This window comes from Aulonocara stuartgranti (genome assembly GCF_965226115.1).
Source record: "Aulonocara stuartgranti genome assembly, chromosome: 16".
Classification (NCBI taxonomy): domain Eukaryota; kingdom Metazoa; phylum Chordata; class Actinopteri; order Cichliformes; family Cichlidae; genus Aulonocara; species Aulonocara stuartgranti.
Genome location: NC_138952.1, coordinates 20608830 through 20625251, shown reverse-complemented (window position 1 = coordinate 20625251; position 16422 = coordinate 20608830). Strand labels below are relative to the sequence as shown.

Below are 16422 nucleotides of genomic sequence, written 5' to 3'. Positions count from 1 at the left end.
CTTTCTCAGTCAACATGTGCGTACTACTACTCAGGCTTATAAAATAAATTCAGCATATTGTTTTAAATTCCCAAAGCTAAGCTTGAAAAGTTTTTTGTTACTGTCTCTTTTTCCTGATTAAAGGCTGAATGATCTGTCCAGCCAACTCTGTTGTGCAGAGTCATGATGAGCACTTCCTGTGTTGTTTATTTACCTTGCACTGAGCTTCCAAGAGTTCCACAGATCCTCTGGTGTTCATGCTTGTCCTGCCAGAGAGCTGAAGTATTGGCAGTGACGCATGTGTACAGTTTCTCGCTCACGTACACATAATCAGGAGTGTGCTAATCTTTCAGCAAGGGGCGAGATCTTAAAGCTTTTACGCTGCCTTCATACCAATATTTCTTTGCTTTTCGTCATGTTCTGGGCTTTTTGTTTACACCAAACATTAAACTTTATAGTTTCTTATGGAGTGTTTTTTGCGACTTTAGTATCATTGACCTTTTGAGTATGAATTTCTCTTTAATAGTCAGAGATAAACTTCCTTCCCTCTTATCAGTAGCTCATCCTTAGAATGGGAAGTTACTTCTCATTTCATTAGTATGATTACACTTTTTCAGTATCATCTCCTTCCCCACCCACAACCGCCCGCCCTGCTGCTTCTACCCATGCAGATTCTTGGAAACCTTTTTGCTCCATGTACTTTGACTTTTGACAGCTGGCTTACTCAAGAAAATGCCTGTGTGTGTGTGTGCATGTGTGTGTTTCTGAGTAAGCAGGAGGTGACATTGGATATGTTCCTTGAAGTGCTTCTCCTACAATTCCTTGTAAATTTCAATCTGACTGTGTGGAAGGTCGCTGCTAAACGTGTCACATAGTATACAAGAGAGGAAAAATGTTTTGTCTTCCTGCCTTTCCGAAACTCCAGGACTGTTTACATCTCAAGATGTGACTGTGGATCAAACAATTAAAAAAATCAAGCCAACAGCAAAGTGCTAGAATCTACAGTTCCTCCCATGGCCTGCTGATACTGGAATCCAAAAGCAAGTAAGATCCCACCATGGTGTTTCAATTGGGTTGAGGTCTGGACTTTGACTAGGCCATTGTGTTCATTGGTGTGTTTGAGGTCATTGTCCTGTTGCATGAACCAGTTTGGCCAAGGTTTGGATGGCAGACAGATGGCCATTCCAGTTTTAATTAAGCCAAAACCAAAGTGCCTGAATCTGCAGTTCCTCTCATGGCCAGTCGATACTGGATCCAAAAGCGAGTAAATCCTCATAGACTCCCTTGTTAACAGGAATTTATGCTACCAAGTTAGTTTTCAGAGATGTTTAGCTCCAATAGAAATAGGATGCACTTTCTTTTTAACATGACTGTATGCAGAGTCAATAATAATGAGTTTGCCCTCCAAAAAGCCAAGTGTGTGTAGCCTGATGGCAGGGCTATTATGTGTAGACAGAGTACAGGTGTCTGTAAATTTAGAACAGAAAAGGAAGTGACAGCAGAATTCACCACAAAGAGGAAGACGAAAAACACCCATCAAAGATCAAAAATGCAACATGAGAGGTGGTTTTCATTATTTTTAACACCAAGTTTCACTTCACTCTAAAGAAGTTATTTGTGTAATATAATTCCTGTCTTCTCCACGTGCAGAGGCTGAACACACCAACCGCAGCCTGAACAAGGGTCACCAACAGCCTGCTGATGATTGTACAAAGCAGCTATGGACTGTAAAACCAGTGCTGGTATCTTTAAACTATCCAACTAGATGACAATAAATACCATTTAGAGACTGGTACTACTATGGTTTTGCCCTCTATGGACAGCTTCCCCCCTTTGTGCCTTTGTTTCACTATACATAACTGAACCTCTATCACCAATATACACATAACATTACAGTCATGGTCATTATTTCATTGTTTCGTTGTTGTTAATATTGTTGTTAACATGTGAATAATTCAAAGGCCATTTAAAACATGTAAAACGTAAGTACTTCCACATTTGGAGTAATATTTTTTTTGTTTTGTATCAGATGACATGCTGACCCAAATTGCAAAAAAGCAGACATGCTGTTCTGCTCAAACCTGCCTATGTGATATGTGATCATATCTCAGGATTCAGCTGTCGACAGCCGCTTAGTCACTGGCAGCTGAGATCCAAGTGCTCTTTACATGACTTGCAAAGAAGAAACACTACCTGGGTGTGTTGGTCGTTGTGATTTCCTTTGTAAACTGTCGAGATTTCCACAGTTCCTGTTTTCACGATCCAATGTCTGTAGACTTTTTCTACAGCTAAACTTAGTGATTATTGGTTGTGACACAGTTTTGGCCCACTCTTCTATCCACAGCTTTTTAAGGTCACGAGTTTTTAGTCAGGTTGAGGTCTGGACTTTGACTGAACCATTGCTCCATCTTGATTTTCTTTTTCAGCCATTCTGTTGCAGATTTTCTGCTGTGTTTGAGGTGCTTACACTCAGCAATAATCAATTGTAATCAATAGCTGATTATCAGCATCTGGCTGCTACTTATCCCTTTAAATCCCACGTAAGCAGTAAGTATTTTTCACAGGACTGCACTCAGTACTGTGGAAGCGTTGTTTTTTCATATGACTTTATGTATTCAGTTTTACTAACATGACATTACATATTGGGACTATTCTATTGACCAATGTGATCGTGCATGTATAAGCATGGAAAAACCCAAGGCATAAACACTTGTCTCTTTGGGGACTGGGAAAATACATCAGAGAGAAGCATACTGCACCAGAGATGTACTGTTGAGATCAGTGAGGGACAGAGACACACATACACATACACAGGTACATGTAGATAGAAATTCCTTGATTTACCAGCGAGATTATTACTACATCCAGTGATAACAAATCACAATGCAGTACAGCCTGACTCAACACGTGTTGAGGCATTCATCAGACTTTTACTTACTCCTATCGATAAAGAGAAACCTATACAAACAATTTGTTGTAACAGGCTGGTTAAACCTGTTCATCAAGCCCCAAGTGAAGCAGCAAAGAAAACAATAAGTGGTTTTGTTTCACAAACCACCTGTTTCATTCTTTTCAAGCCGGTCGTGTCACTTCCTGGTAAGAGGAATTTGACTCTGGTGAATAAACGGTGCAAAGAAACCCTGTAAGTGCACAATATCAGAGTTAATGTCAAGACTGAGTATGTCTTTGTTTGGATACGACGGAGCCCTGAGATAAAAAAAAAACACAAAAAAAACGACCTCCAGTGAAGATGACTACCGGTACAATTATATTGTTCTCCAGTTCAGACAGCAGCAGTCAGAGGTCGCACGTCATAAATGCTGCAGATGGTCACACAGTTGCTGTGAACATGTTGCAAAAATTTTATTAGACAAAGTCACTTGTGCAGCAGGCAGCAGCTGATGACGGATGTGTTTGTAGCAGCTGGACATCCAGTTCCTTTCAGGCTGAGCCCTCACGAGCAGCTCCCCGACAGTCAAAATGCCAAATGTCCAACCATATGCTACACGTGTAAATGTGAGTGACCCCAGATGGTGTAAATCTGCACATGAAGCGAGCCGCAAATCCACGCATTTCCCCTTTTTCTGTTTTCTTTCTGTCTGGTTTGACTGGACGGGTGGAGGCGGGCAGCAGGCTCTGGCTTCTCTTTTTCAGTTTCGTCGCTTGACTCCCACATAGCCCTTCCTGTCAAACATCAGAGCCCTATCCCGTCTTATGTTTATGAATAATCGACCAGCAGGAGGTTGATCAGGGCCCGATGCAGTCATCGTTGACATCATCGCTGTGCATCACACCATTACGATGGGGTGCTAATGCATCATCATCAGTTAGTGGAAGAGGGTGAAGCATCTTAGTGTCAATGATTCTGTGATTAAGACGTTTGTTTTTCACTTCTAGTTTAGTATATGAATATTGAAATGCTAGAACGTGAGTGTGCAGCCACTAAATGTTGCTTAATTCCAAGGCAATGCGACAGATCTAGAGACGTTCATTCTCCATCCTGATGGCCTGAAGGTGTTTTCTGAATCTCTGAGAGTTTAACCTCAAAGTTTAAGCTGTAATCTTGAATCAAAGAGATCTAAATAAAAAAATTAGTCATCTACAGAAATGTAAACAGTATAGAGGGGGTTAAAAAACACATCCTGCGGTTTAACAAGAAGTCAGACCACAAAAGAAAATGTTTAGGAAGTGAACTTTATTTAAATAAATAGCCACATAAATAAACAACTTTCTTCAACTAACATTTCTTCTCCTTCCTTCCTCCCTCCTTCTGTTCCTCTTTATAACCTCACACACACACACACACATCCACACGCATGCATCCATACACACAAAGACGTGCTCATGCTCACACAGTCAAGTAACAAATCAGGAAAAAAACAAAAAAAACATGAAATACTTCTTATCCAAAGTTTATCACAAGGGTAATTTTACAGGTTTGCATCGAAAGTCTTAGTGTTTCAAAAGATTTGTGATTTTTTTTCCCATCATGAGAAAAAAACGAAAGAAAAAAAAAAAGAAATATGAGTAAAGTGCAAATCTCGCTTGTTTAGATAGCAAGTTCAAAGGTCAAAGAAAATATCAAAGGGGACGTCTGAGGAAATGTCCTGTAATGGAGCCATCGATCGTTTTTTCTTCAATGTGGGGATCAGAGAGGAGGGGCTGGGGGTGGGGCAATCTGACTGCAGTTTGTTCAGGCAAAGGCACAGGTGTTGAAGTGAGTGCAATAAACCGAAGGGGGGGGGGGGAGGGGGGGGGTCAATATAATTTCAAAAAAAGAGCTCGAAAAGACACAGCTCTCACCTACAAGATGTTTCACAGACATGAGACAGCTAACTACACTCACATTAATACACATCTGTTACAGCTTTCAAACACCTTAACTCGACTGCCTGCACATGCAATTCAGTGCAGGACATCTGTGTCTATTTCAAGCTACTACTGAGCAACTGAAGAAAGTTCCACTTCCTGCACATTATGGTATTGCTATGTTCTGATTGTTTTCTTCTTCTTCTTCTTTTTTCTTTCTTTCTTTTTTTTTTTTTTAGAAAAGTACAAAACAAACACTACCATGGTCCTCATAGTAACAGCTAGAGATACCCACAATACACGTAGCATTAGGATTTGGTGGCAGCGGGAGTTTTTCTTTTCTTTTCTTTTGTCTCACAGCAAAAGGCTAAGGAGATCGTGTGAAATTGGTTCACTACACCACCACGCTACATCTTGGAGACAGCATTCAAAGAGGAAAGTCAGTAGTGTGTCTTTTGACAGATCCTCTATTTCTTGTGCTGTTGAGTCTTTGGTAAAACCCAAATTCTTCCTTTCGGATCTACAAGCATGCTGTGTGAATAAAAAAAGCAAAAAAACAAAAAAAACAAAACAAAACAGCATTTTGAAATGCCTCGAGCCTCTTCTCTAAGTCACTACAGTATCATAAGAAGTACCTCTTCTAGTCAGCTAGCTAGCACGGCAAGATGAAACACACACACACACAAAAAAGAAAGACGAACACAAAACCTCAGGCAAGTACACGTGGAGTTTTTGACCATCCTATGTTAAGCCTCATTTCCATTGGTTTCTTTCATGTAAAATATTGCACTGTTCCCACAGTCTTTGTTCCGTACGAAAAACCCTCTTTCTCTGATATTCAACTTGCTCATTAGCGTTTAAAGGTTTTTCTTAACCTTTCCAAATTGTTGCCTGAGGAGGTAGTAATAGCATCTAAAAAGAAAGGTGCTTATCAGACAAAGGAGAGGGAGGGGTATGGATCCACACATGTAGGGTGCTACCAGGCTGACTGATGTACCTGCTGTGCTTTAACTCAACCAGCGAAACACCGTCTTCGCTCAGTTTTGGCTGATGAGGGTGTAGCAGTCTTTTTGCAGCTTGAGGTAAAAGCAGCGTTTTGCGTCACTAAAATTAACAATCTTGCACAGAAAAAACAAACGGGGAAAAAAAAAATCACAGTTTCAGTAAAAATAAAAATCGTCTCCTTCGGTGTGAGTAAGCTTAGGTTACTATACTGCGTGTTCACTGCACTGCTACAGAGAAATGTCTCTTCAGGAAGGTGAACAAAGTGGGGAGACTGAAAATAATATGAATTTTGGTCTTCTGTCCAGGCAAGTGAAAAACACTGAGAGCGCTTACACAAGTGGCAAAAAAAAAAAAAAAACAAACAGGAAAAAATGGAAGAGCGAACTTTCCTGTTAAAAAAAAGATCAAAAAGTAAATCTAGACAGCATAAAAATATGAGAGTGACTCAGCAACGTCAGCTATTCAAGTGAGTCCATCGGAGCCGAGGAGAGTCTGTCAGTCTGTTATTGCTTCTCTGGCTGTTACGAATCGAACACTTCATCCAGAGTTTGGTTTATTGCTTAGTCTTTAGCTTATACGATTAGAAAAAACACATACACACAGCGAACACGTGTGCAGACACATTCTCACGTGTACCCCATAAAGACAAATTCGTCACTTGCGTCTGCTTTTTTTGTTGTTCTTCACTTCTGCTCTCTTTTCTTCTGCGCTCAGCATCAAGTCTTTTTTGGCTCTTCCACCAAGAGAACATTCGCCGGTCTCGCTTGGCCGATGATTTACTTCACCATCACACAGCTGCTGAGCTGCTGCTGCTGCTGCTGCTGTCCAGACATACCCAGCTCCTGCATGTCGAGGTCTGTGCCAGAGACCGAGCCCATCCTCCACATGGCTGATTTGGACAGGATGGGGAAATTGCCTTGTGCTGCAGACTGTTGACGGAGGCCAGTGTGGTGGTTAGGGTGGGGTTGCTGGCTGATGTGTAGACGTGCCTCGAGAAGGTAGGCAGCAGAGGCCACGGGGGACAGAGAAGAGGAGTAGCAGGGTGAGGATGAGCAGCCTGTGGCGGAGGTCTCGAGGGTCTGTTGCCAGGGACCCTGCTGCAGACCCACTGAAGCCTGCTGAGCAGGCAGGACGGGTTGAGCAGGGTTGTCAAACATGGAGGAGGAAGCAAACACAGTAGTAGGCGGAGGAGATGGTGACTGTTGGTGTGCCAAGAAGAGCAGGGGCTTCTGTTGAGGTCCTGTCTGAGGGGCTTGGACCTGAGGCTGTGGTTGGTGCTTAATCTGCAGCATTCTGGGAAATGAGATGAGATTTGTTATCAACAGCTCGACTTGGGGTTCAATTGTTTGTAGTTTATGAAATTAACAATCCCATAATGCTTTGTGCTCCTGCAATAATGTGACTCACCTTTGCTGGTGCAGCACCTCCTCCAGCATGCTGCGGTGCTCAGAGAGAGCTGGACCCAGTGACCCCCGGCTACCGCGGTTACAGGAGGGTGATGGGGCAGCCTGCCTCGTCAGACCCTTGATCTTATTCAATCCCAGAAGTCCTTTAGTGCGCGTGTTTTTCCTCAGCTGCTGGCGGAAAGCTTTGAGGCCTGCGTGAAGGCATGGGAAACTGTTATGCAATGCAGTGTTGATCCTACTACATGGTACGTGTGAGAAAACCTGAATACCAGCTTAGGCAGGTGGCATACAGGAAATGATTTCACGATCATGCGTGTGTACCTTGTGTGAGGGAGGTGTCAGAGGCTCTGCGACCCTCCTGGAAGCTGGCAGGGGGCAGGCTGCCCTGGGCCTGGGGCAGGAGGTGGGAAGAGAGAGCCAGGGGAGCTCCAGCAGACAGCAGAGCTCCTCCCTCAGCCCCCGAGGCCCGAAGTGTTGCCACCCCACCTACAGCAGCTTGCAAAGTGGGGGCAGGACTGGAAGAAGACTTCAGGCAGCTGTCAGAGGAGGCGCCGTCTGAGGGGCTGACCACGATACCTAAAGAAACAGGAGAGGTCAAGACTCTGCATCGCTACAAGAATGAAGAACATGCGTGCGCATGTATATTATACTAACATGGAGGGTTGCACTGGTGGAAACGGGCGGAGACCTCAGCCAGAGTGTGTCTGCGAGAGGTGGTGGTTGGAGGGAGCAGGGGCCCAAGAGTTTGCGTCGCCTCCTCCTCCTCCAGGTCTCTGGGTCGCACCTCTTCGCTGATGCTTGTCTCCAGCAGGCTGTTGGGTGAAATGGAGCGGTTCCAGAGCAATCTGTTCAGACTGGCCTCCACTGGAAACACTACACGCTGAAAAGGAAGGAGGTTGACTGTTAGCCACTGACTGCAAGCAGGGCAGGGTGCAGCTTTTGCATTTGGTCTATTAATATAGATGCAAGAGAGCATGCTTTTTAAGAAATTTACCTGAAACAATCCAGCTTGGTCACACTCTACCTCTGAGTACACAGGGGGGGTGTTTTTGGTTGGAAGTGAAAACGCTGTTGTTCTAAAACTCTCAGTGGACTCCATGATCACCTAGAAGGAAGCAGAAAGCACAGAGATTATTAAATTTCATGCAAATAAGAATGGAGATTGATAGTCAGCTACATGCAGCTATAGTGCTGACCTCTGGGCTTGTGGAGTCGGAGGTGCTCCTTGGTCTCTGGCTCCATGTTCCACACTGGCGGCTCAGCTGCTGTGCACGATGCTCCCGCACTCGCTCCAGCAGCAGGTAGTAGATGGCAGAGAAGTGGTTGTAGCTGCTGCTCTGCAGAGACTGAAGATAAGGTCAGAAGATTAGTCATTTTGCCATTTTGTTTACTTTCTGTGGCTTGTAATGACAGTTTATAACCAGTGCTCTCTCTTTATAGCTTTCTTTAGCACCTCTTTAAAACTTTTAAGGGAAAGACAAATATAGCTGCATATATCTGCATTTATATATTTGGAGATGACAGAGTGAGAAATCTATATTTAAATACAGAATAAGGTCTTTGAAGGAATACAATGTAGGTTCAACTTAAGAGAGAATGAAAACTTAGCTGCAGCCTACCCGCTGCCTGTAAATCCGTAAACTGAGTATTTTTACTGTGACTGCAATACTTTCATAAAACCACTAAACACATTTTGATTCTTGTTCAGTCACCTCGATAGTCCTCTGACGGTCGATGCCCAGTGTGTTCATGATGCCCAGCACGGGTTCGCTGTAGTCGCCCAGGTTGGAATTGTACTCCGTGAGGGGATGGCTGAGGATCTGGTGGGCAGCTGACGGATCCGCCATCATCCAGCGGTGTTGCTTGATCTGAGCAATGCTGATCCTTTTGGCTGGATCCACCACCAGCATTTTACGGATCAGATTCTCACAGTCTAAAGTACGCAAACAGTGAATGAGTCTCTGTATGTAGTTTACACCGTTTTAGTAATTTGCGGTAACTGTTGTTGGGATAATTTATACCTTGTGACATAAAGAAAGGGATTCTGAATCGTCCCTCGGTGACTCTCTGCCGGAGCGCGGGAAGGCTGGCTCCGTCGAATGGAAGAGAGCCGCAGACGAGGACATAAAGCACGACACCGAGACTCTGCGAAGCAAAGAGCAAAAAGGAGAATGTAATCACGATTATGTAAATGTCATCGCTTCCTCTGTCAGTAATGCCGTATTACATTCCCGGAGCTTACCCAAATATCCAGCTGAGGCCCCTCATACTCCTTCCCTTCAAACACTTCAGGGGCAGCATAAGGCGGGCTGCCACACCATGTAGACAGAGGCTCCCCTGCATTGTAGAAGTTTCCAAATCCAAAGTCTGCACACAGACACAAGTGTAGAACAACTTTTTTTAATCAAACTTGTTTGCTTTCCATTCCAGCTTGAAGCGCTGCAGGCCCTATAGCGCAGATTTAGTACTGTTCATGGTGTGTTACGTAATTTATCATCATGAGATATTCATCAACACTTCAAAGTAAGCTCGGGTTAACATATCTTCTCATACAAAAGACTGACTGTTTTCCTGTTTCTGATAATTTGGCTCTACAGTTTCTTCATGTAAAAGCGTGTGATTGTGTGCTGAGCTCATTTCCTCTGGTTGATGCTTGTCTTAGTAAAATGGGTGAATAATTAACATTTAATTAGCACATAGATGGCACAACAATGATTTAATTAGAATCCCAGAGCACCAAATACGTTCTTCAGGCGTAAACTGAACAGAATACAGAAACAGCAAGTAGGTACAGAAGGACGTTGTTGCATTAAAAACCATTAACACTGCATCTTATCACCAGCCAACACTAAGAATATGATCGACCTACCGGCCAGTTTGATATTCATGTTGGCATCCAGCAACAGGTTCTCAGTTTTTAGGTCACGGTGAACGATGTGGTGCCGATGGCAGTAGTCCACCGCGGCAAGGATCTGCCAGAACTTCTTTCGTGCTTCATCTTCACTCAAGCGGCCATTTGAGGTTAGGTGGTCTGCAGGGAGAGAGGATCCAGACTATCAGGATCAGACTCTTAGGAGGGTCTATTATGAGGTTACTTCCTTTTTCCATGCTTTTATTTTGCCAGTGGCCTTTTAATTGTCATGGAGGGTTAAAATTAACCTCTGTGTTTCTGGGTGTGCTATGTACCTTTGTGAATGCAAATGAAAAGGCTTAAGGCTTCACTCACCAAACATCTCTCCATTCTTTGCATACTCTGTCACAATATACAGCATGTCTTTGGTCTCCATGACCTAAGAGAGAAAAAGAGAAAAAAACAATGAGTGTAACTGTGTCATGGATAACCATATTTCAAAGTTCAAGTTGTTCCCAGTGTTTCATTGTAGCACATTCCAGCATTTATAACCACCACATTCCTCATTTGCAAATGTCTCCATACACATAAAATTAAAAAAACACCAACACCCTGTTTTCCATTATATGCCCTGTTGCATAAGTAAACCGTCAGTGACTTCCCGTGCACATTTTCCTCATGTCTTAAAACCCGTTTACACACGTCAATACAGACCCAAAAAGGAATGCGTAACATTCAGACTCAAACCAGCTGATCCAATGCTTGGGAATGTTTTTCTTGAGGCTGATACCAGCTGGCAGTGGATGCTAGTGTTGAATTTCAAGCTTCCCCCTATCTCTTTATATCTATGAAAACAGAGCGGGGCACATTCACATGGGCTGTTCACATGGTGTATCAGAAACACTCAAAGTGCAATCACTCAGAGCTCAATGCACTTTGTGGGACGGAAAGACGTAATTCCCGGTTCTTTCCTGGAGCTCACACAAGGCCTCCGTTTCCCATGAGAGCCCTCAGGGACAGAGCAGTTGAGCTAAAAAGGTTGCACAACAAAGCAATTATCGTAGATGACAAAGTCCTGTCTGGATAAAGCTGCTGGCCAACTCCTAAATTGAATGTCACCAAATTCCAGTGAATGGCGGAGCTTAATTCTTTTCAGCCACCGGGTCCTTTAGAAAACCAGACAACGGTGATTCAATACACCAAGGTCCCCAAGCGGGCACAAGTCTTTATCTGCGAGATAGGGCAGCTCCCTGTCACCTTGAGGTGCAGCTGACGTCACTGTTGCGAAGAACAGCCATGGCGCGTCAAGGGCCCCTAGTCACCCCCGAATAAAGATAAACCCTTTAACATCCATATTGGACTCCTCGTTTTCCATAAGGTCAATTTAAGGTTGCTAAAAGCTGCATAATGGGAGCATAAAATTAAAAAAAGAAAAAAAAATCCATGAGATTCCAGTGGAATTTAAAGCGATAAGACGGGCGGTTTATGCAAACAAACAATGAGCGGGAGAGAGACTTCAATGACCTTTCAGTTTAGAGGAATTGTTTTGGTTCCCGTGAGACAAAAACAAAGTGGAAGCAGCAGCTGATTTATCGTGAGGTCTCCCAATAAACTGCAGGGATACTAGAGGATGTAATCTACAGATCACAAGATGGTCTTATGTCAGTACCCTCCCTTTGTGCAGGAAGGAGAAAGAGGAGGTGACGAGGGTTGCTAACAACCATCTGACTAACATCACCTTGAACAACCCAAGGCCAGGAAGAAATTAACAAGGGACAGAGGACAGACAGCACAGCAGTGATACAACACCACAAACCTACAGATTATCATCTCGCTCTATCACAAAACAAAGACTGTCAGATCAAAAATGGTCTTTTAAATAAAATTGGTTTTTTTTATTATCATTCTATCTTTTAAATTAATGAATTCCATCTCATGTTTTTTCCACATAATCTAACTGAAGTGTTAGGCTTCGTTCATGGTTAATCTGTCTTTACACTCACTTGACGCATCTGAATAATGTATAAAGCATGAATGCCTTTAAACTATTTTGCATATTGGTGTGTGTCAGAAGAGACGATCATGTACTGGGGATTTCAATTTCTATTTTATTTGTGCTTACACATCTTAAGTGATGCATTTTTCTGTCTGCATTATGGTTAATTTGTTGAGTGGTTGGATGTTTCTTTTTCTTTTTAACATATGAAAAATTTTGATATCCTCTTTGAATTGTTTGTACCATCAGTGTGAAGCATTAAAAATGTCTGTGTGGTCTTGTGAGATGAATAGAAGGAGGTTTCTAAATAAAAAATAAAAAAAATAGTGGACATCTATGATGTTCGATTTCTTTATTACGTTTTTTCTCTTATAGAAATTCCTAGGAATAATATTATCCCCTTGTTTCTGCAGTCTAGACATGATTTCATGGTAAGAGCTGCTCAGCCATTTAAAACCAGATACAAACGAATCCTGAAAAGTAGCAAACAACAGAGAACAAAGCAAAAGGCAGAAAAAAATCCAGAATGAAAAAAAAAGAGAAAGGGCATTGTGTGTCTGTTTGCATGGGTGTGTGTTTGTGTGTTTGTTGCCAGACGCGTGCCGCAGTGCTTGCGAGGTCAGCTGAGGGGGGAAAAGCGGATTCTTTCGACTAAGTCTTCAATTTGATTAGCAGTAAAGCAGCGCTTTGCTGTGGGGTAGCCTTCACGTGACATGCACACACATTGCAGTGGTTTAAACAGGTGCTAATTAGGCTTAAAGTCCAGACCTGTGGATGTTTTGGTAATTAGTCGCCTGCCTGCTCTGTTTCCCATATCTCTGCCATCACCTCTTCCTTCAAACAACTGAAGAAATCTTAGAAATGCAATGCTCTTAGCAGCGGCTGGTACCGATGACTGTTCTCTCTCTAACAAGCACACATACGCATACAAGGAGATCAAAGGGGATTGCACTAATGCTGTTCTGCAGTACTTATGACTCAGTATACTCTGAGAATCGGCAAGCTGGTTAAAACCAGGCAACAAATGGTCCTTAAAGGCAGTGCTCTGCAGCGCACCAGTGCTGTTTAAGGGAAAATATTTTTTTCCTCAATTTGCAAAGGCTTCCTTCCACACCAGAGCATTTTACTCAAATGCTCATGCATGCATTTAGACCAGCTCCCTGCAGACCAGCATACAGTCCGGCTACCGTGAGGGCGTAACACAGGTTGAATTACACACGCAGCATTCTGCACTGCACACAACGACATTTCAGAGAGCAGAGAGAGGTTAGCCACAATACACACCTGGTAGAGCTTGATGATATGAGGGTGGTTCAACAGCTTCATTATCTGCACTTCTCTGTAGATCTTTTCGAGGTTGGAAGGATTCAACCTGGTTTTATCGATAATCTTGATTGCCACCTTAAAAATGGGAGGGGGGGGGAATCGTGGTTAAAAATTGCAAATTTCAAAAGAAAGGCCAGAAAAAAAGCTGCAAGTAGAAATTAATAATATTAACAATGATATTAAAGCAGCTGACCTGTGTTTTAGTGACTTTGTGCCTGGCCAGTTTCACCACTGCAAAGTTCCCTTTCCCCAGGGTCCGGATGATTTCATAGAAGCCGACCTGCAGCGGCCTCCCCTGGGCAGGGCTCGACTGAGCTCCCCGGTTGGTTTCTGTCATGATTACCATGGCGTACCAACAGACTGGGGTTACAGCACTGTGATAAACGAACCTGCAGAGACAGCGGTGCACATTACTCATTTTATTGCATTTGTGTAAAAATTCACTTGCTAGAAGCTTTTGTTCCGCGTGTAACGAGCATTTGGTCCTGACTGTTTGAAAACACAGACGAATTAAAATTATTATATGATCACTTTATCGAAACATTGTTGGTGTAATAAACGAGTTAAGCTGGAAATACGACTACAATCTCGTTACAGGTGTACAAATACGTGTAATATATATAAACAAGCCCGCTGATATTCATTCATTGGGTACAAAGAGATCTACACAAATAGGTTTCACTAACCTATAAGAAAAAGCGACACTTTCACGACCATTAAGAAAAAGAGGCTGAATAATACGTAAAAAAATAGTATATATATACATGTAGAAAACTAAAAAAGAGAGAGAGAGAGAGAGGCAGAGAGAAAGAGACTTTGGCTGAGTTGTAAAATTACCAGTTTTTCTATTAAGTGACAATGAGCCAGTAAAATGTGAGTTATCGAGAGTAATTCTTACCTTACAACGATAATAACCACCTTCTCTCACACTTCAGGCAGCTCTCGGACGAAACGTCAACCATTCCACAAACAGAGCTCCGGATAAACAACGAGACAAAAAGGAAAAACTGCGGGCAACACGCGCGGGGTAACTTTTTCCTTTGACTTTCTACAACAAGTCTTGAGGCCGGGACCAGGCTGCGGCCGGTGTGTGTGCCTGTAAGCTCCGCCGGAATGCAGAGCTGAGGGCTTCGGCACTCACAGGGGGAACTCCTCCTCCTCCTCCTCCCTCCTCTCCTCGCCACCATAACAAATTGATACCCACCTTATTAACGTCACACCCGCGTCAGAGCTTCGAGCTGGGTGCAAGGCAAGGCCGGACCCGAGCGCAAGGAAAGGGTTGCTGGGCAACCGCGCGGCTCGGGCGCACGGTGACGCGAGTGCTGATGGAGGGGTTGCTTGGAGATGGGGACGGTGACGTCAGTCGTAAAGATGTGTCACCATGTGATGTTTCCCTCTGCCGGGCTCGTAGCTCGCGGGCTCTCTCCACAGAGCGGCTGCGCGCGCGGCTCCGACAGGAACAGAAACAGAAAGCAACTGGTGTTCGTCAGCCGCGCGGTCTCTGCTGCTCACGGAGCACTTTAGACTCTGCTGGGCTCGGAAAATACAAACACAGAGCCAATAAGTGCGCCATTACAGTAATTATTGTAAATTCAAATAATGCAGTCAGACTTTGAATGCGTTATTTTAATTTACAGTAATTACTGTAAGCCGATTAGGCTGAATTTATACACACACACATATGTGTGTGTGTGTGTGTGTGTGTGTGTGTGTGTGTGTGTGTGTGTGTGTGCAAACCATAACATAGTAAAGTACATTTAATAAGCAAAGTCAGTTATAATAAAAACCTTTGCTCAACACTTTGACCATTTGACTTAGCAGGTTAAGGAAATTTAATCGAATTTAAATACAATTTAGAAATAGTTTGAGGTGATGGATCATTACATGTGGCATGATCCACATAAAATGCTGGTAAACCATTAGTAAAAATGGTAATGGGTTCTGAAAGTTTGAAATTATTCATTTGCTATGAATCAAATTATGTGAGCTACAAGTAAAGCTTTTTTTGTTTGCTTTTTCTTTCTTTATGAACTTGTGGGTGGCCGATAGGAACGCCACGCTGGATCTTGGTGTAAGCTAAGCCCCCCCCCCCCCCAATTTATTCTGCTTCTGGATTGTTTGTGAAACATCGCCTTTCCCTGGAAATGATGGACACAGACCAGTGGATGTGTGCTGCCGAGTTTCAGCAATCAGAGCAGCTGTGTGTGTCTTCCTTTCCTTTTCCCTTTGAGTTGCAGCTTAAAGCTTACTGAGGGATTTTCCTGCAGACGTGCACTTTTGCCAGTCAACATGGGGGGAAAAGAAAACAGCTGAGGTCATTAGTATAAATCCAGGTTACATCCAATGCAAGTTAAAGATGTTGTGGTTGAGTGTGTTTCTGCTGTTGCTATGCAAAGTACTCCTGATTACCAAGCAGTCAAACCGAGAACATATGCAAGATGATGGCCAAAGACAAAGTTAGAAAAAGAGTGGCAGAACTTAAACAGAAGGAGAAACCTGCAGAGTCTATGTTATATTAATGGACATGTAACGCCGCATAGTATGCTCAGAATAAAAGCCGGTGTAAAATACCAAATATCGCATTCAGTAGAGATGTAGACTCTTCGCTCACGCAATCTGAAATGTTAAAGGAATGCAAATCACATGCAAAATGTCCCAACTGAAAGGTCACACAATATTTTGATGCACACTTGCAACAAAACCACACAGCCCACTCTGCTTCTCATCACGCCAGTTTCATAACCAAATGTCTACCTGATGTTATTTGAATGTGCGCCTCACTTGCATGTTGCAGTTGTTGTATTTCCTGAGTGTGTGCAAAGCAGGCAGGCACAGTTATATAAACTGTGTCGTGCTGGTGCCAGAGCTCCCTTGTCTGAGCGCATCCTGATGTTTCACATGAAATTTTTGGATTTAATACGCGTACAACGGTGGCCACATGACAGTATATTAAATTCACCTTTTTATTTGTCGAGATTCTGGGCTCACACAAGTCACAACGTCAGGAAAGGTTTGACCTTATAAGAGTGATGAGATTGGCATTTGAATCA

At 43.2% G+C, this 16422-nt stretch overlaps 1 protein-coding gene across 1 annotated transcript; it reads right to left on the bottom strand.

The window, feature by feature from the left end:
- Positions 1 to 4157: 4157 nt before the first annotated feature.
- On the bottom strand, positions 4158 to 14728 carry sik1 (salt-inducible kinase 1). Its single transcript, XM_082508265.1, has 14 exons — positions 14271 to 14728; positions 13566 to 13761; positions 13331 to 13447; positions 10426 to 10489; positions 10069 to 10230; positions 9442 to 9566; positions 9221 to 9344; positions 8912 to 9132; positions 8396 to 8545; positions 8194 to 8304; positions 7854 to 8079; positions 7521 to 7775; positions 7201 to 7390; positions 4158 to 7086 (listed from the first exon to the last, which is right to left on the bottom strand). The coding sequence occupies exons 2-14, from the start codon at positions 13716 to 13718 to the stop codon at positions 6570 to 6572; spliced, it is 2415 nt and encodes an 804-aa protein (XP_082364391.1). The 5' UTR covers positions 13719 to 13761; positions 14271 to 14728; the 3' UTR covers positions 4158 to 6569.
- Between the last annotated feature and the right edge of the window lie 1694 nt (positions 14729 to 16422).

Coding starts and splice junctions, on each gene's coding strand:
- sik1 (XM_082508265.1), bottom strand. CDS start 13,718: ATGGTAATCATGACAGAAACCAACCGGGGAGCTCAGTCGAGCCCTGCC. Junction 9,133..9,220: donor CCCTTTCTTTATGTCACAAG/GTATAAATTATC, acceptor TGCGTACTTTAG/ACTGTGAGAATCTGATCCGT. Junction 8,546..8,911: donor ACCGTCAGAGGACTATCGAG/GTGACTGAACAA, acceptor CCTTATCTTCAG/TCTCTGCAGAGCAGCAGCTA.